We start from the raw sequence: 23,059 nt of genomic DNA on the forward strand, positions 1-23,059 counted from the left end.
GGTCTAACACCACTCTTGTGACTAATTCATCTTCGCTCTCTCAAGTGGTATACTAAGAGGTAAGCACCATGAAGGAGTCCTCAGGATTAAGCAAGTTTGTCACTGATTTGGCAAATAGGTTTGTGCAAACTTCTAAAGAAAAGGAAAATATCTTGTGTGCACCTTGCCACCTCTTTTGGTGGTCTTTTCCTTTTTTTCCTGGATCTCTGTTAAGAGTTCCTACTCATCCCCTTTGTGCTCCTCTGTTGGTTTCATCATCTTTAGCAGAAGAAACATTGAGCTCAAAGACCAATATTTAAAGGTATTCAATGTGGGATTCCTCCTGGGAGAATTTAAAAGAACAATATATGAATGCAAAGGGCAAATTACCCATACTGTAATCTCAAACAATAGGAATGAGTCCTCCACCTATATGAATGCACATAATAGTTTATATATATTCTAGCATAAAAGACAAAACAAAACCCATGTCTCCAGCTATATTTAGTGTGAGATTTCAGTTTATTGGTAATTTTTTGAAACTATGCATAATTGTATCTGGCACTTTGAAAACCTTGACATTTGCCTTGTTCAAGATTCTCTATGCTTCACATATGCATCCTGGAACATGACCCGCCTTCTGCACACAAATGAGTGTTGTTTGTGGCACCCCTCCTCTACACACCTCATTAGTACCCAACAGACTTCCGATGGCACTATTAAGAGTGGGGGGAGGAAGGGAGGAGAGATAGGACAGAGAGGAGAGATGGCGATGTGAGTGAAGAAAACAGAATGTCTATACTCTTAGAAATGCGACTTTACAATCACCATTTCTACTAAAATTCTTAGCCCTCCCCGTGAGGCTCCCCTATTTCGTTTACTTCTCTTGAGTTTCAGAACGCAGTTTAAAATTTCATTTTTTTTAAAGCACGGAATAATCATATAGTTATTGCATTTTCTCATTTCCCAACCACTTTTCTAGAATAGTACAGGGCTTAGCAACACAATACTTTTCTTATCCACCTACCTAATGAATGACATTGAGTTGGCTTTCTCATCTATTCTTCTAGTATGAAACGAAAACAAGAAAACAAAAAAATTAGTAGTACTGCCTCGAACTTCGAAGCAATCCCCCTACCCCTGGGCCTTGGCCGTCTGGTTACTGCGCCGCTGACTAAAGGTGTTTTTTCTACCAGTCAGGAAGCAGGGAACTGGCTTCGCGGCATCTTCCTTTCCCTTTTCCTCGGTTCCTTCCTCTCCACCCCTCCGGGTCCGTCTCGTCTCTCCTGCTTTTACAGTGCCGAGCGGCCGCGTGCTCGGGTACCCACTCCTCCCCTCTGCACCCTCTGCCCGTCAAACAAAACCCAGGGAAGCAGGCGCGCGCCACCGCCCGCGACACCGACCGGAGAAACGGCGACGCCACCGCACGCTCTAAACCCAGCGAAACAGTGAGTACGGCCGCGCACGCGCGCCCCCGCCGCTTCCTTCCCTCCCGACTCTTCCTTTTCCTCCCTTCAGGCCCAGCACCCTCTCCCCCGCGCCAGGAACGCGCCTGCGCAGAAGTTGCCCTCGCCCTCCTCCCCCGCCCTTCCTTTCCTCGGCTCCTCCTCTGGTGCCCCGCCTTCCATTCTCTCTAGTCGGTTTCACTGAGCTCTCCAGGTTGGGAGCAGTTCAGTCGATTTCCCCACTACCCCGCCCCCCTTCCTCTTTTCTCCCCACCCCTCCCATCTCCAGCCCCGTGGAGGATGAAGCGGCTGCAGTGGCCCCAGCCCCAGCAGCGGCACCGGCGGTGGCTGCGGTGGGGGTGGCCGGAACTAGGGTGGTGAAGAAGCGGTGGCGGCGGCGGCGGTGGCTGAAGGAGCGGCAGCCGCCCCAGCCGCTTCCTCTGTGCTTCCCTTCCTCTTTAGTGCAGCCAGGAAGTTTTTTTACTTCGGTGCATGTGTGTGTGCGTGAGTGTGGGTGTGTAAGGTGAAGGTTTCGGGCGGCGTTTGTGCAGGCGTTGGATTTTTTGCCCACTTCGCTTCCCGTAACCCGGGCAGCTCCGGAGCCTGGGCTGTGGCCCGAGGAGGGGGCGCGGCGGCGGGCTCTCTCCTTTTGTTGTTGTTTCCTCCGCCTGGGGAGCTGAAGGGGGACGCGCCTGGGTGGGGCGGCTCGGAGCCCGGGCCTGGTGGCCCCCGGGGCTCCCGGGCGGGTAGGGTAGGGTAGAGTAGAGCGGGCTTCAACATGATGGCGGCCGAGGCCGGCAGTGAGGAGGGCGGCCCGGTGACCGCCGGGGCAGCAGGAGGCGGCGCAGCGGCGGGCTCGAGTGCCTATCCGGCAGTGTGTAGAGTGAAGATACCACCGGCCCTGCCCGTGGCAGCCGTCCCTTATTCTGGGCTGACGGAGGCCGGAGTGGCCGGGACTCTGGCTGGCGGAGCCGCTTTGGGGTCAGGGTTTCTAGGAGCCGGGTCTGTGGCAGGAGCAATGGGGGAAGCCGGACTGTCAGGGGGAGGTGCTGCTGCTGGCGTGGCTGGTGCTGCCGCTGCCGCCGGACCTGGAGGAGAGATGGCTCTCGCCAAGGGGACCACTTCGTTGCCTGCTGAGACCTTCGGGGCAGGCGGCGGATTCCCTCCTCTGCCGCCGCCTCCTCAGCTGCCCCCTTTGGGCGCGGGCCTGGGAACAGTGGACGAAGGTGACTCTCTGGATGGACCAGAATACGAGGAAGAAGAAGTGGCCATCCCGCTGACTGCTCCTCCAACTAACCAGTAAGTCAAGACAGCTGTTCAGGGATTGGAGAAGCTGGCTCCTGGAAAGAAGTGGGAAAACTTACCTCGTTCTTTCAGTTGTGATTTGTTCTGAAAAGTTTTGAAGCTTCAGGTTCCGTGCGTAGGGATTTAATTTGATCGTTCATCTTCCCTACGGACGTACCCCCTGGCGTCTTTGTATATTTATTGTTAACTGTGGGAAGATGTAAAGTTTTTGAGACTGAGAAGCATGGGAAAAATGTGTATCCATTGAGAACCGGATATAGTTCTGCCTCTTCCAAATTGAGGTTGGCGTCCTGGGATTCAGCTGAGCTTGCAGCTACCAAGGCAGTCGTAGTCTCTTTTAACCTTGTGTGCATTCCCTGTTGAAGCCAGATAATTAATAAGGAGCTTTGAGTATACAAGAATTTGAATGAGTTTTGTATTGATATCATTTGAAACATGCATTGGTCAGAATGCTTTGTTTTTGTGGCACTGCAAATCCCAACCTATGCCTTTAAAGCATAGCGATGCAGAAAAGTCTTCGAATCCCTTAGGAAGATGTGGGTCAGCGAGAAAGGAAAGGAGTTCTGTGAATTACAGGTGTGATTAAGGGCCTGTCTTCTAATAGTAACTGTAATTTATGCCATAGAATTCCCGTTTATTGATATTAGTGTAATCTTTTATAGTTGAGACTTTGTAAGTACAATTCTGAAGTAAAATAAAATTAACACTTAGACACTTTGTTGGTGGCCAGTACAGTATTCTGTTTGACAATTAGTTTTGACGGTATATTGTAGATTATATAGGGCAAATGGTTTTTTTCATACAGTTAGGACCTTCCCCTTACTTGTTCCCTTCGTAAGTGAACATAGGTATGTATTTATAAAGATGGACCTTGATGAGAGGAAAATGTTTATGGGAAGTGGTAATAGATGGCAAAACTGTTTTCGTGGAGCCCTCATATCAGTATTATTTGACCTTTAGAATTTTGACAACCTTGGTGTGGTGTATCAGAGGAAAAAATATTTGGTTCATATGTTGGCAGTCACTTGGAACAATTGAAAGTTCTTGTTTGTTTGTTTTGGATAAGCTCTGGAGGATTTAGAGAGGACTTACAAAATGAATTAGAAAAAGATTCTGTAATCATTTTTTACTTCAGGCTACATCTTTTGATGTAGGTGGAAAAGTAAAATTAGCCTTATTTATGCCAGCCATGGTATAACAGTGTTGCATTCCTTTTATATTGCTCAATAGGAGTTTAATTTTTTTGTCTAATTTTATTCTGACTTACCATATGATGTCTTTCTGTCTGTTCTGGGAGTGTTAAAAATTTTAATTTTACAGCACTGTTTACATACCTTCGAGCTTTTTTGAAAGAATCAGTCAAATATTTAAGTGCTCACTACATACTCAGCACTGCTGTTTTAAAGTGCAACTTTTCATACTGAAAGAAGATAATCTTATGTCAGTGTTGATAACTGAATTGTATTAGACATACTTGGCATATTGTAGTTCTAATTTTTTTTTTGAAATGTTTATTTTGTAGAACAATTTTAGGTTCACAGCAAAATTGTGCAGAAAATGTAGAGCGTTCCCATTAAATTTTTAATAAACATGAATGAGTACTTAGAAATTGTGGGAAGTCTATTGTGTGAGATTTCCATCATTATTAATATGTATTTGGGAATAAAAATAATATTTGTATGACTGTGTGTCTAAGAATTGATCATGTTCTGAAAAGTATCCTCCATTTATAGTATGTTTTTTAAATTTGTCACTGAGAAGTACAAATTTCCCTCTATTCCTTATCTTAGATATCAACCCAGAGTCACTGCAGGCAATAGAGTGTAGTGTTTAAGCTTGCAAATTCTGAAGTTAGACAAGATTTGGGTTGGAATCCTGAGTCTGCCACTTATAGCTGTGTGATCTTGGAAAGGTCAGTTTCCCCATCTGTAAAATGGGGATAATACTGGTACCTCCATCATATGGTTGTTTTTAAAGTTTAATGAGAACCCGAAGTATTGAGCACAGTGCCTGGCACATAACAAGTGTTCGGTAAATAGTATCCCAAAGTAACAGTAATGTAATTTTATTGTCAATAAATTGCCTATTAATTCTATTGGTACAGGGACTCCCTCACTAATAGTTACTTTAAAGAATGGTTGGAACGCCAAAGGCCTATCTACCATGATTAATTATATGAAAAATTGTGACTTTATAAAGTCTTCTGGCAGGTTAAGTAGGTTTAGAGATGAAATTCAGATTTTTTCTATAAATTCCTATTTTTAAAGGGCTTTAATGACTTGGTTAAATAACGTCAAATCTTTTGTAAAATTATATAAGAAATGTTCTTGGACTAATTGAATATTTATTTACTAGTGAGTGGTCACTTTAGTTATTGGATAGCATGATATTAAGGAGGTTTGGGTCACAAGTTTGAGTCCACAGTGGTTTGTTAGAGTAGGGTTCCCTCGTCGTGGAGTTCAACCTTGTATCCATCTAGTTTGGTGCTGTTGGTCACAAGAGAGTCAAATGACAATATATAGATAGACAAGTGCAAATACATAAATGCCATTAGTATTTTGTACCTTGTTTTCCTGTGTGCACAGGGAGTCATTGTCTCATTTATCACTGAGTGTTTTCATTAGTTTGGTTAAGGCCAGAAAAGTTTGTATAATTTTAACGATTATATTTATTTGAATATTTCCCTTTTCTCAAATTTTGAGGAAGAAAATTTAAAAAGCAAAAAATTCTCCCTATGTATTTTTATGCTATAGAAGTTTCTGTATCTAAAACTGCCAACAGATTTGTTTTTCAAGAGAGAAAAAAGTTAAAGGAGTTTGTCACTGGTACACCTTCTAATTTTATGAACTTGCTTTTAGTGGTCCTGCTTTCTTTGGGGTAGATGTGAAGCTAATAGTAAAGAAGCATGTTACTTTCAGTTATATGTAGAGATTTTAAACTATGAGCCTGCTGTAGCAGGATGCCCTTGGACTGAATCCAATCCACAGAGATATATATATATATATATTGCTTTCTCTTGGTGAATTTGGACCATTTAGTAATTACTCACCACCATTTAAAAATAGGAAGACTTCATATTTAAGAAGTCTCACTTTCTAGCATCACTTGCAAAATCACAGGATTTGGCTCTACCTGGTTGCTGTTCCTGTTTGATTATATCTTGCTAGAGCTGAGTAGTAGTTGCCCCTTTTAGGTGAGTTCTGAGCTCTAGTTTGCTGTAGCCTCCACTAGGCTTGCTTTGCCTTTGATATTATTTTCCTGGCAGGTGACGTAGATCTTACCCTGGACCTAATTTGCAGGCTTCTCAAGCCTGAAACTTGAAGGAAAAGGAAATAAGGAATGTAAATGATGCCTTTCTTTTCCTTAAAAAACAGGTAACCATCTCTACAAAAATAAAATCATTCTTAATTAAGCCAAATAATTATTAGAGGTGAATGTTAGGACACGTAGTGTTCATTAACTTTGTCACTAATTGCATTATAACTATGGGTGAGTCATTATTTCTTAATAAACATGAGGGGTGAGAATTGCAAAGATTAGTTAGGTACAGAGTGCTTGCTGACCAGGACCCAGATATTTTTTTTTACCGTATTTGTATGAATAGTGGATCAGTGTAGTAGGCGCTTAATTTAAGGGATACAAAAATGAGTAAGATGCCCATTTTCTCAAGTCTTTCTTCCAGGGCAGTTACAGATCTAATAGGAAATTAGGTAAACCAACTACTATGATTCAGGCTAGATTAAGATAAATATCATGAGTGAAGTATGAACAAAAGGTCACGGGCTTTAAAAGAATAAGACATTTATATAATTAGGATCAGTAAGTCCTTGAGAAGTAGCAAGTATGTTATCCCTGTTGCTTTTTTATTTTCTAAACAAGACCTTATCGGTCCCCACGCCCTTTGCCTAATGATTCTATCATGTAAAAAAGAATTACTAGTTAAAGGAGTATAAACTTTTGACCCTGAAAGAAGAGTCTGCCCTACTCAACTCTTAATTATTTGCCAGTGGTCTGGAAGGAGGGTGAAGGAGATGCCTGTAGTTTCTGAGAATATAGAGCACAGCCAAAGGCTAGAATTGGTTTGGATCATTGATTAGGTACTCCACGGAAACCAGGCAAACATTATTGGCAGAGATAAAAAGAAAAATGACAGGGGTACCTGGGTGGCTCAGTGGGTTAAGTGTCCCACTCTTGATCTTGGCTCAGGTCTTGATCTCATGGTCTGAGTTGGAGCCCTGCATTGGGCTCCACCCTGTGTGTGGAGCCGGGGGTGGGGGAGGGGAATATAAAGGACAGCTGTTAATTAGGAAGAAGAAAGGGAAAGCAAAACGTAGGCCTTTCTGGTTGCTTTACTCCTGTCTCTTTACTGGCCCTTAGGAAAATGAGAGAATGCCCCTAAGAGCAGCTCTGATACCCAAAACAATACCTTGGTGGGGATGGAACTTAAAATAATTGTTAACAATAACTGTTGTTACTGCTGACATTTCTTGGTTGCTTACTACATAACAAGAACTGTTCTAATCGGCTTGCATGTGTTTAGTTATAGTTACACCTAAAACAATGTTTATTTGCTCTTTATTCTAAAAGTTGGGCAAGGCTTGATGGAGACTGCTCCGTGTGTCATCTGTTGGCTATACCATCTAAGGTGGCTTCTTGATTCATAAATCTGATGCCTCAGCTGATATGGCTGGAACAACTGGTGGATACCTGAGAATATATGACTGCCTCTCTCCCTTTACCTCCCTCTATGTAGCCTCCCCACTTAATTAGCTTGAGTTTCTCCACAGCATGGAAGTTGGGTGTCATGAAGGAGGTGTCAAGAGGACAAGCCTCACTGTGCCAACACTTACCAAGTGTCTGCGTTCTTTGTGTTTGCTGATATACCAATGACCAGTGCTAACAGCGTGACCCAGTTCAGATTTAGTATGGATGGGGACTGTACAAGGGCATCGATACTGGGAGGTGAGATTTGTTGAGGGCACCAAAGTAACAACCTACCTCATGTGTTATTCATTTACATGTAATACCAGATAATACTAAGATAGGAGTGGTGAGGGATGAGATGGGAGAAAGGGCAAGTACTTACAGGTTCTTCCCTTAGGCTTAACATGGTAAATTGTTTTTCGCTAATGATTCAGATATCCTCACAATAGATTTTGCTTCTGACCATTATCTTAATTTTAAACTACGTTTATGGAGTATGGATGCTGGTTATGGCTCACAGTTTGAATGTGCCGTGTATGTGTGGTAGGTGTGTCATCTTGAAATCACCTGCAATACCTTTCAATTGTGGGCTAAGTTAAAAACAGTTGTCATGTACAATTTATTGATAACTTCTCCGTGTGTCTAATCATATCTCAACAGGATTTGGGTATGATTTTAGGCCTTTCAATGATTAAGTGATTTTTGTGAGTAAAATAATGAACATTTGGGGGAACAAAAATATAAAAGAATATACAGTCTACTTGGAAGATGAAGCATTAATAATAGAGAAGATGGTAAAATCTTACAGATGTGTTGTATAGATACATATTTCACATTGGAGGATAGTTGTGGAAGAGCTTAAATAATGAAAGTATTTGAAAGAATAAATTGAAATTTCATACCGTAATCCTCTTTTACTGGAGTTTTTTTAGAAAGTTTGATTAGCTTTTGTAGTATTGGTGTTTGATATTATAGTCATGAGTGGTAGGCATAGATACACAGTATTTTAGTAATAGAGGAAACTCTCATCACCTAGATGCAGAAGCAGACTGACAGACTGCCCAGATACAGAAGTAGAGTGGTTTGGTTAAGGTCACATAGCTAGGTAGTGGTAGAACTGGGACAGATTCCAGTTCTCATAATTTTACAGATATGTTTAGATTTGAGTAATATTTATAATTAATTTTGGGGGCGGAGGGGATGAAAGGCGGAGGCCCAGGATTGACTAGTCCTTTACCATATGCTAGGTACTTTACATAGATTATATCTTTTATTTCTCACAGCTATACAGTGAGAATTGATATTCTCCTCATTTTTATTATTGGGAAAGCTGAGTGATAGAATTGGAATTCTGATGCAAATACCGTACTTTTTCTTTGCTTTGCCCACTTCCGTTAAGTATAATACACACATATATATGTGCATGTATATAAAACATACTTCAGGGCTGGTTGGTCACTGGGTATTATGGACTGCATTTTGTCCCCCTAAAACTCATAGGTTGAAGCCCTAAGTTTCAGTGTGGCTGTATATGTATAGGTCCTTTAAAGAGGCGATTAAGATTAAATGAGGTCATAAGCGTGGGCTCACAATTCTTTTGGACGTTATTAGAAGAGGAAGAGACACAGGAGTGCACATGCACAGAGAAAAGGCCATGTGAGTTAACAGTGAGAAGGTGGCCAGTGAGAAGGAAGCCAAGCAGAGTGGACTCACTAAAAAGCACCTCTGCTGACCCTTTAATCTTGGACACAGCTTTCAAAACTGTGAGAAAATAAATTTCTGTGGTTTAAGCAATCCAGTGTGGTTTTTGTTATGGTAGTCTGAGCTGACTGATAACACTGGATAACCCTGTCTCTTTAAAAATGGCTTTGGGTGATTTTGATGCAGATCAGATGCACATTTACTACTTGAGAAACAGGGTCCTGATGTTTTTATTTCCTATCTTTCATTGTAGGAAAGAAAAACTTTCCTTATACTTTACCTTCTTTCCTTATATGTTAGTGATTTATCTCTCTCTTTTTATTTGGAGGGGGGCCATATGTGTGTTGAAATGGAAAAATTATTTAGGTGCCTGTCTGATTATTACAGTGTGAAAAGATCCTACATATGACCGTGGATGGTAGCCATGGAAAAGCCCGTGGGGGAGACATTACTCCAGCAAAATTTCTGTATTCACTCTGTGTTCATTATTGTAATATTCAGTGTTACACAATTTTGTGTGCGTGTATGTGTATATTTTTTAAAATTATTTTGTCTATGTGTCAAGAAGATAAACACCTTGTCAAGCTTTATCAAGCTACATTATCAGCTTATTACAAAAGATATAACGCAGGAACAACCAACTGGAAGAGAAGCAGTGGGCAAGGAATGTGGAAAAGGGTCCGGAGCGTCCATGCTCTCTCTGGGAATGCCACTCTTCTAGCCACTCTCCCACCTCCATGTGTTCACCAACTGGAATCTCTCTTGCTGTTACTTTTAAAATTCCCTTTCTCTTATATATCTGTCTGAAGCATAAGGGAAAGACCTAGAGATTCTTCTTAACTCTTTTAAGACTTCTTTGTAGGTATAACCCATTAGACTGCGGGTTCACAGTTCAGACACTTACATCACTTTTTGCACCAGATTCTCCTCACCCATGTCTATCTACCTACCTAAATTTTGATTTATCTCTCAGATTTTTAAATTACATTTTATTTTGATGTAATTGTAGATTAACATTTAGTTGTAAGAAATAATACAGAAAGCATTTGTCCTTCACCCATTTTTTCCTCAGAGGCAACATCTGGTATGACAACCAGAAAGTTGACATTGATTTAATTTACATCTTCAGATTTCACTGGTTCTGCATAAAATTGTGTGTGTGTTCAGCATGCATTTAGTTCTATGCAGTTTTATCACATGTGTAGATTTGTGTAATCATCACTACAGTAAAGATACAGAACAGCTTCATCACCACCAGGATTCCTTTTGCCGCCCTTCTATAATCAAACTCACCTCCTTGCACCTCTCCCTTATTTGTGACTCCTGGCCACCACTAATCTGTTTTTCATTTTGTTGTTGTTTCAAAAAACGTTATACAAACACCCCCCCCCGCCATTGTACAGATGGAATCATATAGTATGTAACCTTTTGGGGTTAGCATTTGTTACTCAACATAATTCCTTCAAGATTCATCCCAGTCATTGCATGTATCAGTACTTTGTTCCTTTTCATTTGCTAAGGAGTATTTCATGGTATGGATGTAGGACAGCTTAGCCATTCACCTATTGGAGAACATTTGGATTATTTCCAGTTTCGACTATTAGGGGAAAAAAGCTGCTGTGAACATACGTGTTTATGTTTTTGTGTGAACATAAGTTTTCATTTTTGTCTAATAAATATCCAAGAGTGCAGTTGTTGGATTATGTGGCAGTTGCGCGTTCAGTTTTATAAGAAACTGCCAATCTGTTTTTTCGCGTGGCTGTATCCTTTTACATTCTCACCAGTAATGTATGAGCAATCCAGATTCTCTGTATTCTCACAAGCGTTTGATATTGTCATAAATTTTTATTTAAGCTATTCTCATTGGTGTCTAGTGATCTTCTTGAGGTTTTAATTTGTATTTCCCTAATGGCTCATGATGTCGAATATCTTTTCATATGCTAATTTGCTATCTGTATATCCTGTTTGGTGAAATGTTTGTTCGTGTCTTTTGCCCATTTCCCAATAGGATTGTTTTGTTGAGTTTTGAGAATTCTAAATATTACTCCGATGTCTGCTCTGTGCAAATACTTTCTCCCATTCTGTAGCTTCTCTTTTTTTCCTTTTAGCAAGGTCTTTCTGTGCGCAAACGTCTTTAATTTTGTTGAGGCTTGATTTATTAATATTTCTTTTTGGAGGCAAGTCTGAGAACTCTTCACCTAGCATAGGTCTCAAAAATTTTCTACTGTGATAGCTTAATAAAAGTTTTATATTTTAATGGTTTATAGTTAAAATAGATCTATTTTTATTTTTATAGTTAAAAATAGATCTATTTTTATTTTTATAAAAGATAAATTGAAGTTCATATTCTTGCCTATGGATATCCAGTTGCTCCAGCACCATTTGTTGAAAAAGTAAATATCTTTTCTCTTTTGAATTGCTTTTTCACTTTTATAAAATATCAATTGGGCATATATGTATGTGTTTACTTCTGCGTTCTCACTTGAGGTCTGTTGGTTTATAAGTTTCCATTTGCTTATATCATACTGTTGATTACTGTAGCTATGTAGTAAGCCCGACCATCAGGTAGAGTGGTTCCTCTCACTTTTCAAGATGGTTTGAGTTATTCAAAGCCTTGTGATATTTACATAAAAATTTTAGAACAAGCTTGTCTATATTTACAAGTCCTATTGTACACCTCTTGTTAAATTTATACTTAATTTTTTTGTTTTCTGTGGAGGAATTTTGTGAATATTATGTTTTTTATTTCAGTTTCCACATGTTCATTATTAGTACATAGAAATGTGGTTGATTTTTGCATTGGTCCTGTATTCTTTGACCTTACTAAAATTACCTTTTAGTTTTTAGAGGCTTTTTACAGTATTCTTTCTAATCTCTATGCCTTTTATTTCTTGTCTTATTGCAGTGGCTAGAACTTCTAGTACTGTATCGACTCCAAGTGGTAAGAGTAGACATCCTTGCTTTGTTCCTTGTTTTAGGTGGAAAGCATTTAGTATTTCACCATTAAATATGATGCTAACTGTGTGTTTTTTGGGGGGACGTGGGTAATTGGATAGATACTCTATCAAGTAGATCACCTGTCTTCCTAGTTAACTGAGAGTTTTTATTACGAATGGGTGATGGATTTTGCCAAATTCTTTTTCTGAGTCAGTTTATATGATCGAATTTTTTTTTCTTTAGCTTGTTGATATTGTAGATTACACTTTTTTTTTTTTTAATGTTGAACACTCCTTGCATATGTGGAATAAATTCCATGTGGGTATGATATGTAATGCTTTTCAAATATTGCTGAATTTAGGTTGTTTTGTTGAGAATTTGTGTCTAAGTTCATTAGAGATATGGTCTGCATCTTTCTTGTTTCTTTTCAATATTTGGGTAATATTTACCTTACGGAATGAGGTAGGCCATGTTCCCTCCTTTTCTGCTCTTTGGTAGAGTTTGTGATGTTTTGGTATTCTTTAAATATTTGGTAGAATTCTCTGGTGAAAACATCTCAGCCTGGGATTTTTTTTTTAGAATTAAAATTATGAATTCATTTTTTTAATGGTTGTGGGATTATTTATTTATTTATTATTTACTTTGGTTGAAACTTGGTAGCACAAACAGTCCCTAACTTAAGGTTTTTTGTCTTTATGATGGTGTGAAAGTGATACACATTCAGTAAAAACCACACTTGGATTTTGAATTTTGATCTTTTCCCTGGGCTAACATTATGTGGTAAGATTCTCTATTATGATGCTGCAGCAAATCATAGCTCCCAGTCAGCAGTCACAAGGGTAAACAACCACAACCTATAACACTTAAAAGGATTCTGTACCCTTACAACTGTTCTGTTTTTCACTTTCAGTATTAAATAAATTACATGAGATATTCAACACTTTTTTTTTTAAATAAAATATGCTTTGCATTAGATGATTTTGCCCAACTGTAGGCTAATGTAAGTGTTCTGAGGAGGCTTAATGTAGGCGAGGCTAAGCTCTGATGTTTGGTAGCTTAGGTACATTAAATGCATTTTTGATTTGTGATATTTTCAAATTAAAATGGGTTAGCTGGATGTAGCCCTATTGTAAGGAGTGGAGGATTTGTATGTGGTTGATTGAGGAACTGATTCATTTCTTCTAATTAGTCTAATTTAGGAGCGTAAACTTCTTTGTATTATTTCCTAATTACCCTTTTAATGGCTCTAGAATGTTTAGTGGTACTTTCTTTTATTAATGATGTTGGTAATTTGTATCTTCTCTCCTTTTTGTTTTGCCAGTCTTGCTAATGATTTATCAATTTTATTTTTTCAAAAGATTTCAAGGGTTTTCTTGATTTCGGTTTTGTTGATTTTTGCTTTTATTTTTATTCTCTTCTGATTGCTTTGGGTTTATTTTCTTCTGTCTTTCTAGTTTCTTGAAGTAGAAATTTAAGATACTGATTTGAGACCTTTTCTGTTTGCTAATGTAAGCATTTTAATGCTATACCTTTTCCTCTTGGTACTGCTTTAGTCGTATCCCACATCTTTTGATGTCTTTTCTGTGTTGTCTTTTCGTTTTTACTCAATTCTGTGTTTCCTTTTTAACTTTACGTTGAGATGTATTTGATGCTTTGAGGATTCTTTGCTGATTTTCTGTTTGGTATTTCTGTGAGTCTCTGAGAGGGAAATCTTGAAGTTCCCAATCATAACTGAGAATTTGTCTATTTCTCCTGTTAGCTCTATCAGTTCTTCATGTATTTTGCTTGGTATGTACCATTTAGGATTGTTATGTATTCCTGTTGGACCCATCCTTTATCATTATATAATATTCCTCTTTTCTCTCTAGCAATTGTCTTTGCTCTAAAGTTTGTCCAAAATTGATATAGCCATTCCTGCTTTTATTTTGTTTACATGCATCTTTTCTGGTACTTTTTCACCTCTTATTTTAAGTGAGCCTGTAGTTGGGTCATTTTTCTTAAGTCCACATTGCCAATATTTGCCTTTATTTGGCATATTTTAACTATTTACATTTATTTTAATTATTGATATGTTAGAGCTTACTTTTTAAAGAAGTTTTTATTTTAATTCCAGTTAGCATATAGTGTTATATTAGTTCGAATACAATGATTCAGTAATTCCATATACCACCTGGTGCTCATCACTACAGATGCACTCCTTAATCCCCATCACCTGTTTAACCCACCCTCCTCCCCACCTCCCTTACCTCTGGTGACCATTAGTTCTCTATAATTAAGAGTCTGTTTCTTGGTTTGTCTCTCTTTTTTCCCCTTTCGTTTGTTTTGTTTCTTAAATTCCACATACGAATGAAATCATATGGTATTTGTCTTTCTCTGACTTATTTCTCTTAGCACAGTACTCTCTAGCTTCATCCATGTTATTGCAAATGGCAAGATTTCATTCTTTTTATGACTAATATTCCATTGTATATAAATACTGCATTCATCCATCAGTCAATGGACACTTAGACTGCTTCCATATCTTGGCTATTGTAAATAATGCTGCCATAAATGCATGGGTGCATGTATCCCATTAAATTAATGTTTTTATATTCTTTGGGTATTCTTTGCACCCAGTAGTGCAGTTGTTGTATCATAGGGTAGTTCTTTTTTTAACCTTTTGAGGAACCTCTGTTCTGTTTTCCACAGTGGCTGCACCTGTTCGCATTCCCACCAACAGTGCAGGAGTGTTCCTTTTTTCCACATCCTCACCAACACCTGTTGTTTCTTGTGTGGTTGCTTTTAACGATTCTGACAAATGTGAGGTGATACCTCATTGTAGTTTTGATTTGCATTTCCATGATGGTTATTAGGAACATATTTTCATGTCTTTTGGCCATGTGGATGTCTTTTTTGGAGAAATCTCTTTCCATGTCTTTTGCCCATTTTTAATTGGATTATTTGTTTTTTGGGTTTTGAGTTTTATAAGTTCTGTATTTATTTTGGATACTAACTCTTTATTGGATATGTCATTTGCTTTCAGGGCTTCTGCCATTTTATTTTCATTTTCTGTTTTCTTCTCTCTTGTTTCTCTGTTTCTCTTTTTTTAAAGATTTTATTTATTTTTTAGAAAGAGAGCTTGCATGAGCTGGAGGCAGGGGCAGAGGAAGAGGGAGAAGCAGACTCCCCACTGATGCAGGGCTCAATCCTAGGACCCTGGAATCATGACCTGAGCCGAAGGCAGATGCTTAACTGACTGAGCCACCCAGGTGTCCCTTCTCTTTTCTTTTTATGCATTACTTGAGCGTTGGTTAATATTTCATCCTGATTTATTTATAATATTTTTCAAATGTATCACTTTGTAGTGTTTTCTTAGTGGTTTTACTGGATATTAAAATATACATATGTAACTTACTGCTGTGTATTGGTAAAACAGTTCATCAGTTTGAGTGAAGTGTGGAAACTACCTTTCTGTTTAGACCCCTTTACTCTCCCACTTTGTAAATATCATTGTTTTGAATATTTCTTCTTCATACGTTGAACAGCTGATTTCAGATGGTGTTAATATTTTTTCCTATTATACTAAAATATATGTGACATAAAATTTACCATTTTAACCATTTTTAAGTGTACAGTTCTGTGATGTAAAGTACATTCACATTGTTGTGCAGCTGTTACCATCATCCATCCCCGGAACTTTTCCATCTTGCCTAACTGAAATCCTGGACCCATTAAACACTAACTCCCCATATCCCTTTCCCCCAGTTTCTGACATACACTATTTTACTTTCTGTTTTTATGAATTTGATTGCTCTAGGTACCTCATGTAAGTGGAATCATAAAATATTCTTTTATGACTGATTTATTTCACTTAGCGTAATGTCTGCAAGGTTTGTGTTGTAGCATTTATTGAAATTTTCCTTTTAAGTCTGAATACTATTCTAGTCTTTTCCCACATTTAGATTATGCATTTACCTACTGATGGACCCTTGGATTGCTTCCGGTCTTTTGGCTCTTGTGAGTGATGGCTGCTCAAACATGGCACACAAATATTTCTTCAAGTCCCTGCTTTCACTTTAAATATATACCTAGAAGTGGAATTGTTGGATCATATGGTAATTCTGTATTTAGGTGTTTGAAGAATTGTCATACCACCTATGATAGTGCCTATACCATTTTACAGTCCCACCAGCAATGCACAAGAATTCCAATAGCTCCACATTCTCACCATTACTTGTAATTTTCTGTTCCTTTCTCCTCCCCTTCCTCCTCCTTTTTCTTCTTCATAATAGTTATCCATGTGAGCTATCTCATTGTGATTTTGACTTGCATTTCCCTAATGAATGAGCATCTTTTCATGTGCTTATTGGCTGTTCGTATATCTTACTTGGAGAAATGTCTATTAAAGTCTTTTGTCCATTTTTAAATCAGTTTGTTTCCTCTTGAATTACAGGAGTTCTTTGTATATTGTCATATAAATCCTTTTTCAGATAAGTGGTTTGCAGATATTTTCTCCCATTCTATGCATTGCCTTTGCACTCTTTTGATATTGCCTTTCAATGTACAGAGATTTTTAAAATTTTGATGAACTTTAACTTTTCTTTTCGTTGCCTGTATAATTTTTATTCCATCAACTATGATTTTAAAACTTCTTGCATAGAAGGGTAGTCTATTGAGTCTATAGTGTTTACCCATATTCTTGCTTTTTGCATGTTCTTTCTTCTTTCCTAATGTTAAAACATTCCTTCATTTATCATCTGAAAGAACTTCCTTGGCTATTCTTGAAGGATACATTTGCCAATGACAGATTTTTAGTGTTCCTTTGCCTGCTTATGTCTTTATTTCTCTTTCATTCCTGAAAGATAGTTTTGTCAGATATAGAATTCATGGTTGACAGTGCGTTCTTTGAGCTCTTGAAAAATTTTTGTTACTTTTGTCTGACCTTTGTGGTTTCATGTGAGAAGTCTGTCATTTGAATTCATGTTCCCTTATAGGTAATGAATCCTTTCTTTGTGGTTGCTTTTAAGATTTTTCCTTTGTTTTCAGATATGAAATGATGATGTGGCAAGGTGTAATTTTTGTAGGTTTACCTGTTTGGGGTTCTCACTTGAATCTGTAGGTTTTTGTCTTTCTCCAAATTTGGAAGTTTTCAGCTATTATTTTTATGAATACTCTTTCAGTTTCACCTTCTTTTTCTTTCTTTATGGGACTCCAGTGATATGGGATTGAATCTTTTGTTATTGCCCCACGGATCTTTGAGTCTTTGTTCGTTTCTTTTCAGTCATGTTTCTCTTTTATTCAGATTGGGTAAATTCTGTTGATCTGTCCTCAAATTCACTAATCTGTGCTCTTTGTAATTCTTATTATTGATCCCATCCATTAAGTATTTTTTCTTATTGTAGTTTTCAGTTCTATAACTTCTAATTGGTTGCTTTTTATACTTCTATTTCTTGGCTTGGATTTCCTATTTTATTTGTCTTTTTCATGAGAGTTTGTAATTGAGTGATGAATTTTCATGATGGCTGCTTTTACATCTTTGTTAGACAGTTGCAATATGTAATTCATTTCAGTGTTGGCATTTGTTGATTGTCTTTTTTTTCCTTTAAGTAATTTTCTTGGTTCTTGGTATGATGGGTGATTTTGATTATATGTTGTAGTTTTTGTCTACTGTGTAATTTTTTAAAAAATCACTTTTACCCCTAAGATTGATGAGTATATTTTTTTTGTAGAAAATTTGGAGACTTGGAAAATACAAAGAAAAAAAAAATCACTCTTTTATTGCCAAAGGTTGCTACTGTTAATTTTTTTTAGATTATGTATATATATAAAATTTTTGGAAGGAAATATGTATATATTTCCACTTCTCCCATATAATTATAAATAACAGTTTTATATATGAGGAAATTGAAGTAAGGAGAGTTTTAGGTAACTTTCTCAGTTCACAAAGCTACCAAATAATTCAAAGCAAGCTTTTGACCCTTAAGTTTGTACTTTAAACCAGAATGGAATACTCACTCACTCTCTTTTTTTAAACCACTTAAGATAACTTTTCAATAGGAGCATGAACTTCTTGGAGGAGGAATCATCAAAAGATTAGTAGCATTCTTAAAATATTTTGAATAATGTTTTAGTAGTTCAGCATATATGTTTATAGATATTTGAGTTTGTTTAGATACATATATATATATGTTTTGGTAGTAGAGAAAGGAGCTTTGATACCTCTGTTTATGCATTCACATGGATATTTAAAGAAATGAATATCTCCTTAAATTTGAATGGAAAGTAATGATAGGCCTTTTTTTTTCTTTATAAGTTTGTGTCTCCTTTCAGGAGCAATAGTGTTTTTTTGTTTTTCTATTTAGTTTTGTTTTAAAGCAGATCTTATTAACTTCCTTATTTATTGAGCAACAATGTATAGATATTCTTCCCCATATTATTTCACTTAAGGTCACTCATTTTTTACATAGAGTGAGCTTGGTTGTTCATCCATATCAGCTGAGTTTCGGCATGGCTGCCTCACCATGGATTTAGAGGAAATTCCTAATCATTGGGTTACATGGTGACTGTATGAAGGTTTAGGAATATTTACTACCTTTTCGTTCTTAGCTGACTAAGAAAACTAATCCAGATATCTAGAGTGGAATTGCTATTATACTTATTTACTTATGAGACATAGTAATGCTTATGATTGGTGGTAAAAGAAATAAGATTTAAATCAGTTTTCTTCACTGCGATGACCCTTGAACAATGTGGGGGTAAGGGTTACCTACCCCCTGCATGGTCAAATCTGTGTATAACTTTGGACTCCCCTAAAACTTAACTACTGATAGCCTGTGACTGGAAGCCTTACTGATAAACAGTACATTAACACATATTTTGTAGGTTATGTATATTTCGTGTGTTCTTACAGTAAAGTAAGCTAGAGAAAAGAAAATGTTATTAAGAAAATCATACGGAAGAGAAAATATACTTACAGTACTTTCTATTTATTGAAAAGAATTTGTGTATAAATTGACCTGTGTAGTTCAAGCCTGTATTGTTCCAGGGTCAACTGTAGATCTTTGGAATTCTGTAAGAATTGTCTTAGTCATTGCTGGCAATTAAAGACAAGTTAACAGTGAGATTTGATGTTTTGCTTTTAGTTATTACATAAATTTCTCATGAAATTCAGAAGAAAGGAACACAGATCTCAGACAGATAGGAGACTGCATCCTTTAGTTAATACTAAAATTTCTGAATATTATCCTTGGAATGTTTTCATCATGAAATCATTTTTTTTTTTTTAAAGATTTTATTTATTTATTCAACGGAGATAGAGACAGCCAGCGAGAGAGGGAACACAAGCAGGGGGAGTGGGAGAGGAAGAAGCAGGCTCATAGCAGAGGAGCCTGATGTGGGGCTCGATCCCATAACACCGGGATCACGCCCTGAGCCGAAGGCAGATGCTTAACCGCTGTGCCACCCAGGCGCCCTGATGAAACCATTTTTGATATAATTTTAGAAGTGAATAGAAAATAGCTAATATTTTTATTATGACTTTTTTTTAAGGAACCTGTTCTATGTGATGTGATAAAATAACATTTAACACTATAGTGTCTGAAATCACAGTGCTGTGGAGTCCTTAATACCTTATAAGAAAGTAGTATTAATATTTATGGAAATGGTGTTGTTTGCCTAGTAACAAGGCCTGCGAATGCAATGAAGAAAAGTTGAAATATAATAGCTTGCAGACCTGTAAGATAGGCTTTGATTGGTACAGTGAGGGGCTTGTGCAATTTAGTAGAATCCAGAGGGAAATCCTTTGCTGCTTCTCAAAATAGTTTTTCTTGTTTTAAGATTTCAGTTATTCTGGCTTTCTTTTTCTCCTTCTCCCACTCCAATCTATAAACATCTACTAAGATTGTTTTCTACCTCCTAAAGTGCTTTCAGACCCAACATTTGTTTTCTTTTTCTTTTTTAAACCCTCTCTGGCTTCAGACCCTCATTTTCTCTTTCCTCCTTTGGGGTAGTTTGTTAATTTTCTCTCTGTCCTTGATCTCTTTTTCTTCCACTCTCCTTATCACAGACTTCCAAAAATTTCATTTCATCTAAGTAAAAATTAAGAAATTCATTGTGCCTTGTGATATAGAATTTATCTGGGTGTGTGTGTGAAACTACAAAACAGTGAAACCAACATGCATGAAATATACCCTTCTTAATTACTACTTAGGATGTGTTCTGTTTTCTTTTTAACACTGTTCTATTCTCCTTAAACATACTGGCAGAGAGTAAATTTAATTCGAGACTCCCGTGGGCTTGAAAAGCTGCTTTGTATTAACTGCCAGCACGATTTTGTAAAGACACATTTTACCGTATTCTTTCTTGAAACCTTTCCTTTCATGAGTCTCCATGATCTGGAGAGTAGTGGCTTTCAAATCTCATTTTGACCATGACTCACCAAAAGAAATAGATTTTACATCTGTGAGCCAGTACACACATATAAACAACGGAAACAAAAGTTTAATGAAAAAAATTTATCCTTACTGCCTGTGATGCACTCTATTTGCTGTTCTGTTCTCATCTTTTTCACTTAATTGAAAAAATGCTGATTGTGACCTACTAAATTGATTTCTTGACTCAGTGGCTTGAGACCTTCAGGATGAGACAAAAAAAAATGAAAGCTTACTTTAGTGTGACATACAACACCATCTTATCCTGTTCTCCAGTATTATATATTTCATCAATTCTGTACTATTCCTTAAACTTTAAGTGGTATTTTGTTTCTCCAGTTTACTATTTCTTCTGTCTGGGGTACCCTTCTCTGTGTCTTGACTGTGTAACAAACTATCATTCATTTTTCTAAATACAGCTGAGATACTACCCAAAGTAGTGTATCATGATAGAAATGAAGGTTTTTTCTTAAGCTGTGACAACAGTCATTTCATCAAACAGACTTGGAAAGAAACATTTTCTCAGAGAATTAAACCACAGTATTTCAATTAAATTAACATGGGATGAGTGAAAGATGTTTCTGGTTAGGAAGATCTGACAGTAATGTGGTTGGTGCTATTAATATATTTAAAAATAATGGGGACTTAAGCAAATGACATAGTCATAATGGGTTCATAGAAAATGGGCCATATTAAGGGTAAGCTTGTCAGTGATCATCTACATTCAAAAGTGGGCTTTTTTTAAGCCCAAGGATGAAACCTGTTTATTCCTGGTGCAATTATTTTTATTATGTAAATACTTACATTAAATATATGAATTATCTATATTCTGAAATTAAGAGCTCCATGCTTCCCACTGAGCCAGCCAGCACCTCTGTTGAATTTTCTTTTTGTCCAGATTTTACGCTCAATGAGCAACCTCTTCTGTAAGTTTTTATGTTGAAAAATTTTATTTCTGCAAAAAAGTTGTAAGAACAGTGTACCAAGTAACCATATATCATTTACCTTACATTTTGCCACATTTCATTTATCTGTTTGCTTTTATACATACGTATTTCCACTCAACTATTTGTGAGTTACTTGCAGAGATCATATCCCTTCACTCTCAAATACTTCATCATGTGTTTTCTAAGAGTAACGACAGTAGCCTACATAGCCAAATATAATGAATTTAACACTAATATTCATATTTAGATAGCCACAGTTCTTATTTCCTTTATATCTAATTATTTTATTTCAATGAATTGTATTTTTTATGTCTTTAGTCTCCTTTAATCTAGAACAGTTCACCCACCATGTTTTTTTTTTTTTTTTTTATGACATTGACATTTTTGAAGAGTCCCGGACTGTTGCTTTGGAGAATGTGTTTCAATTTGTATTTGTTTGTTCCCTCATAATTAGATTCAGGTGAACCATTCTTGGGAGAAATAACAGATCATGAGTTCTCCATATATCATATCTAGGGGAACATGATGTCAGTTGTCTTATTGATGTATAGAAGTTAGAACTTGGTTAAGATGGATCCCACCAGATTTTGCCATTAAAAAAAGCTAATTGGGGTTCCTTGGTGGTTCAGTCGGTTAAGCGTCTGCCTTCGGCTCAGGTCATGATCCCAGGGTCCTGGGATCGAGTCCCATGTTGGGCTCCCTGCTTAGTGGGGAGCCTGCTTTTCCCTCTCCCTCTGCCTGCCGCTTCCCCTGCCAGGTTGTGTGCTCGCTCTCTCTCAAATAAATAAAATCTTTTTTTAAAAGGTAATTAATAAATAATGAATACCCAGTGGTTTTAGTATTCTTTGATGAATTTTACCTGAATCAGTTGTTGCTCTGTTGCAATGGTATTGTAAGATGGGGTGTTTTTTCTTATTTATTATTACTTTGAAATGTCTTAGTTGACAGTCTTCTTTACACAGCCTTGTGATTAACAGTTTGGCTTCCCACTTAACAGGCTTTCTGCAGGAGAGTAAGCTGGGAAGAGATACATGCAGGCGTTTTTGTTATTAATAGAAAAATTATTGTGGATTCAATATTAGTCATTTCTGCATTTTGTTAGAATGGATCGACAACCTTGAGTCTAGTCAACTCTTGAAACTTAACTAACTTGAATTTTAAGGTGCAGACTGTAGAGAAGTCACCTCGCCTATTGCGATCTTACGAAGTGTCTTGGGAGCCAGCAAGTTAATTCTGTCCAGCACCCTTTCGTTTCATGTGTTTTTACAATGACCATTTCAAAGTAGTAAGAGTCGAGGGATGCATATCAGAAAGGGTGTTGGATTTTATTGGTTTAAGGTGATAAATATTTAATAGAAGTGCCGTTTGAGTAAAATGGTGAATGATTATAAATAAGCTTAAAGGAGTGTTATTTGAGCTCAATTTTTTTAAACTAATAAATTTATTTTTCAGAGAAATTTTAAGTTCAAGTCAAAAATTCAGTAGGAAGTACAGATAATTCTCATATCCTTGTGTCCATACATGTACAGCATCAATATCCCACATCGCAGTGGTACATTTGTTAAAATCCACAAACCTAAATTGACATGTCATTATCACCCAAAGTTTGTGGTTTACATTAGGGATCACTCTT

At 37.2% G+C, this 23,059-nt stretch overlaps 1 protein-coding gene across 1 annotated transcript in view; it reads left to right on the plus strand.

Moving 5' to 3' along the window:
- Positions 1–1,597: 1,597 nt before the first annotated feature.
- RASA1 (RAS p21 protein activator 1) overlaps positions 1,598–23,059 on the plus strand; it is a 112,715-nt gene continuing 91,253 nt past the window's right edge. The window contains exon 1 of the mRNA XM_057307130.1: positions 1,598–2,723. Coding sequence (XP_057163113.1) covers positions 2,203–2,723 — 521 coding nt within the window. The 5' untranslated portion in view covers positions 1,598–2,202. The remainder of the gene's footprint in view (positions 2,724–23,059) is intronic.

Source organism: Ursus arctos, unplaced genomic scaffold, assembly GCF_023065955.2.
Source record: "Ursus arctos isolate Adak ecotype North America unplaced genomic scaffold, UrsArc2.0 scaffold_5, whole genome shotgun sequence".
NCBI lineage: Eukaryota > Metazoa > Chordata > Mammalia > Carnivora > Ursidae > Ursus > Ursus arctos.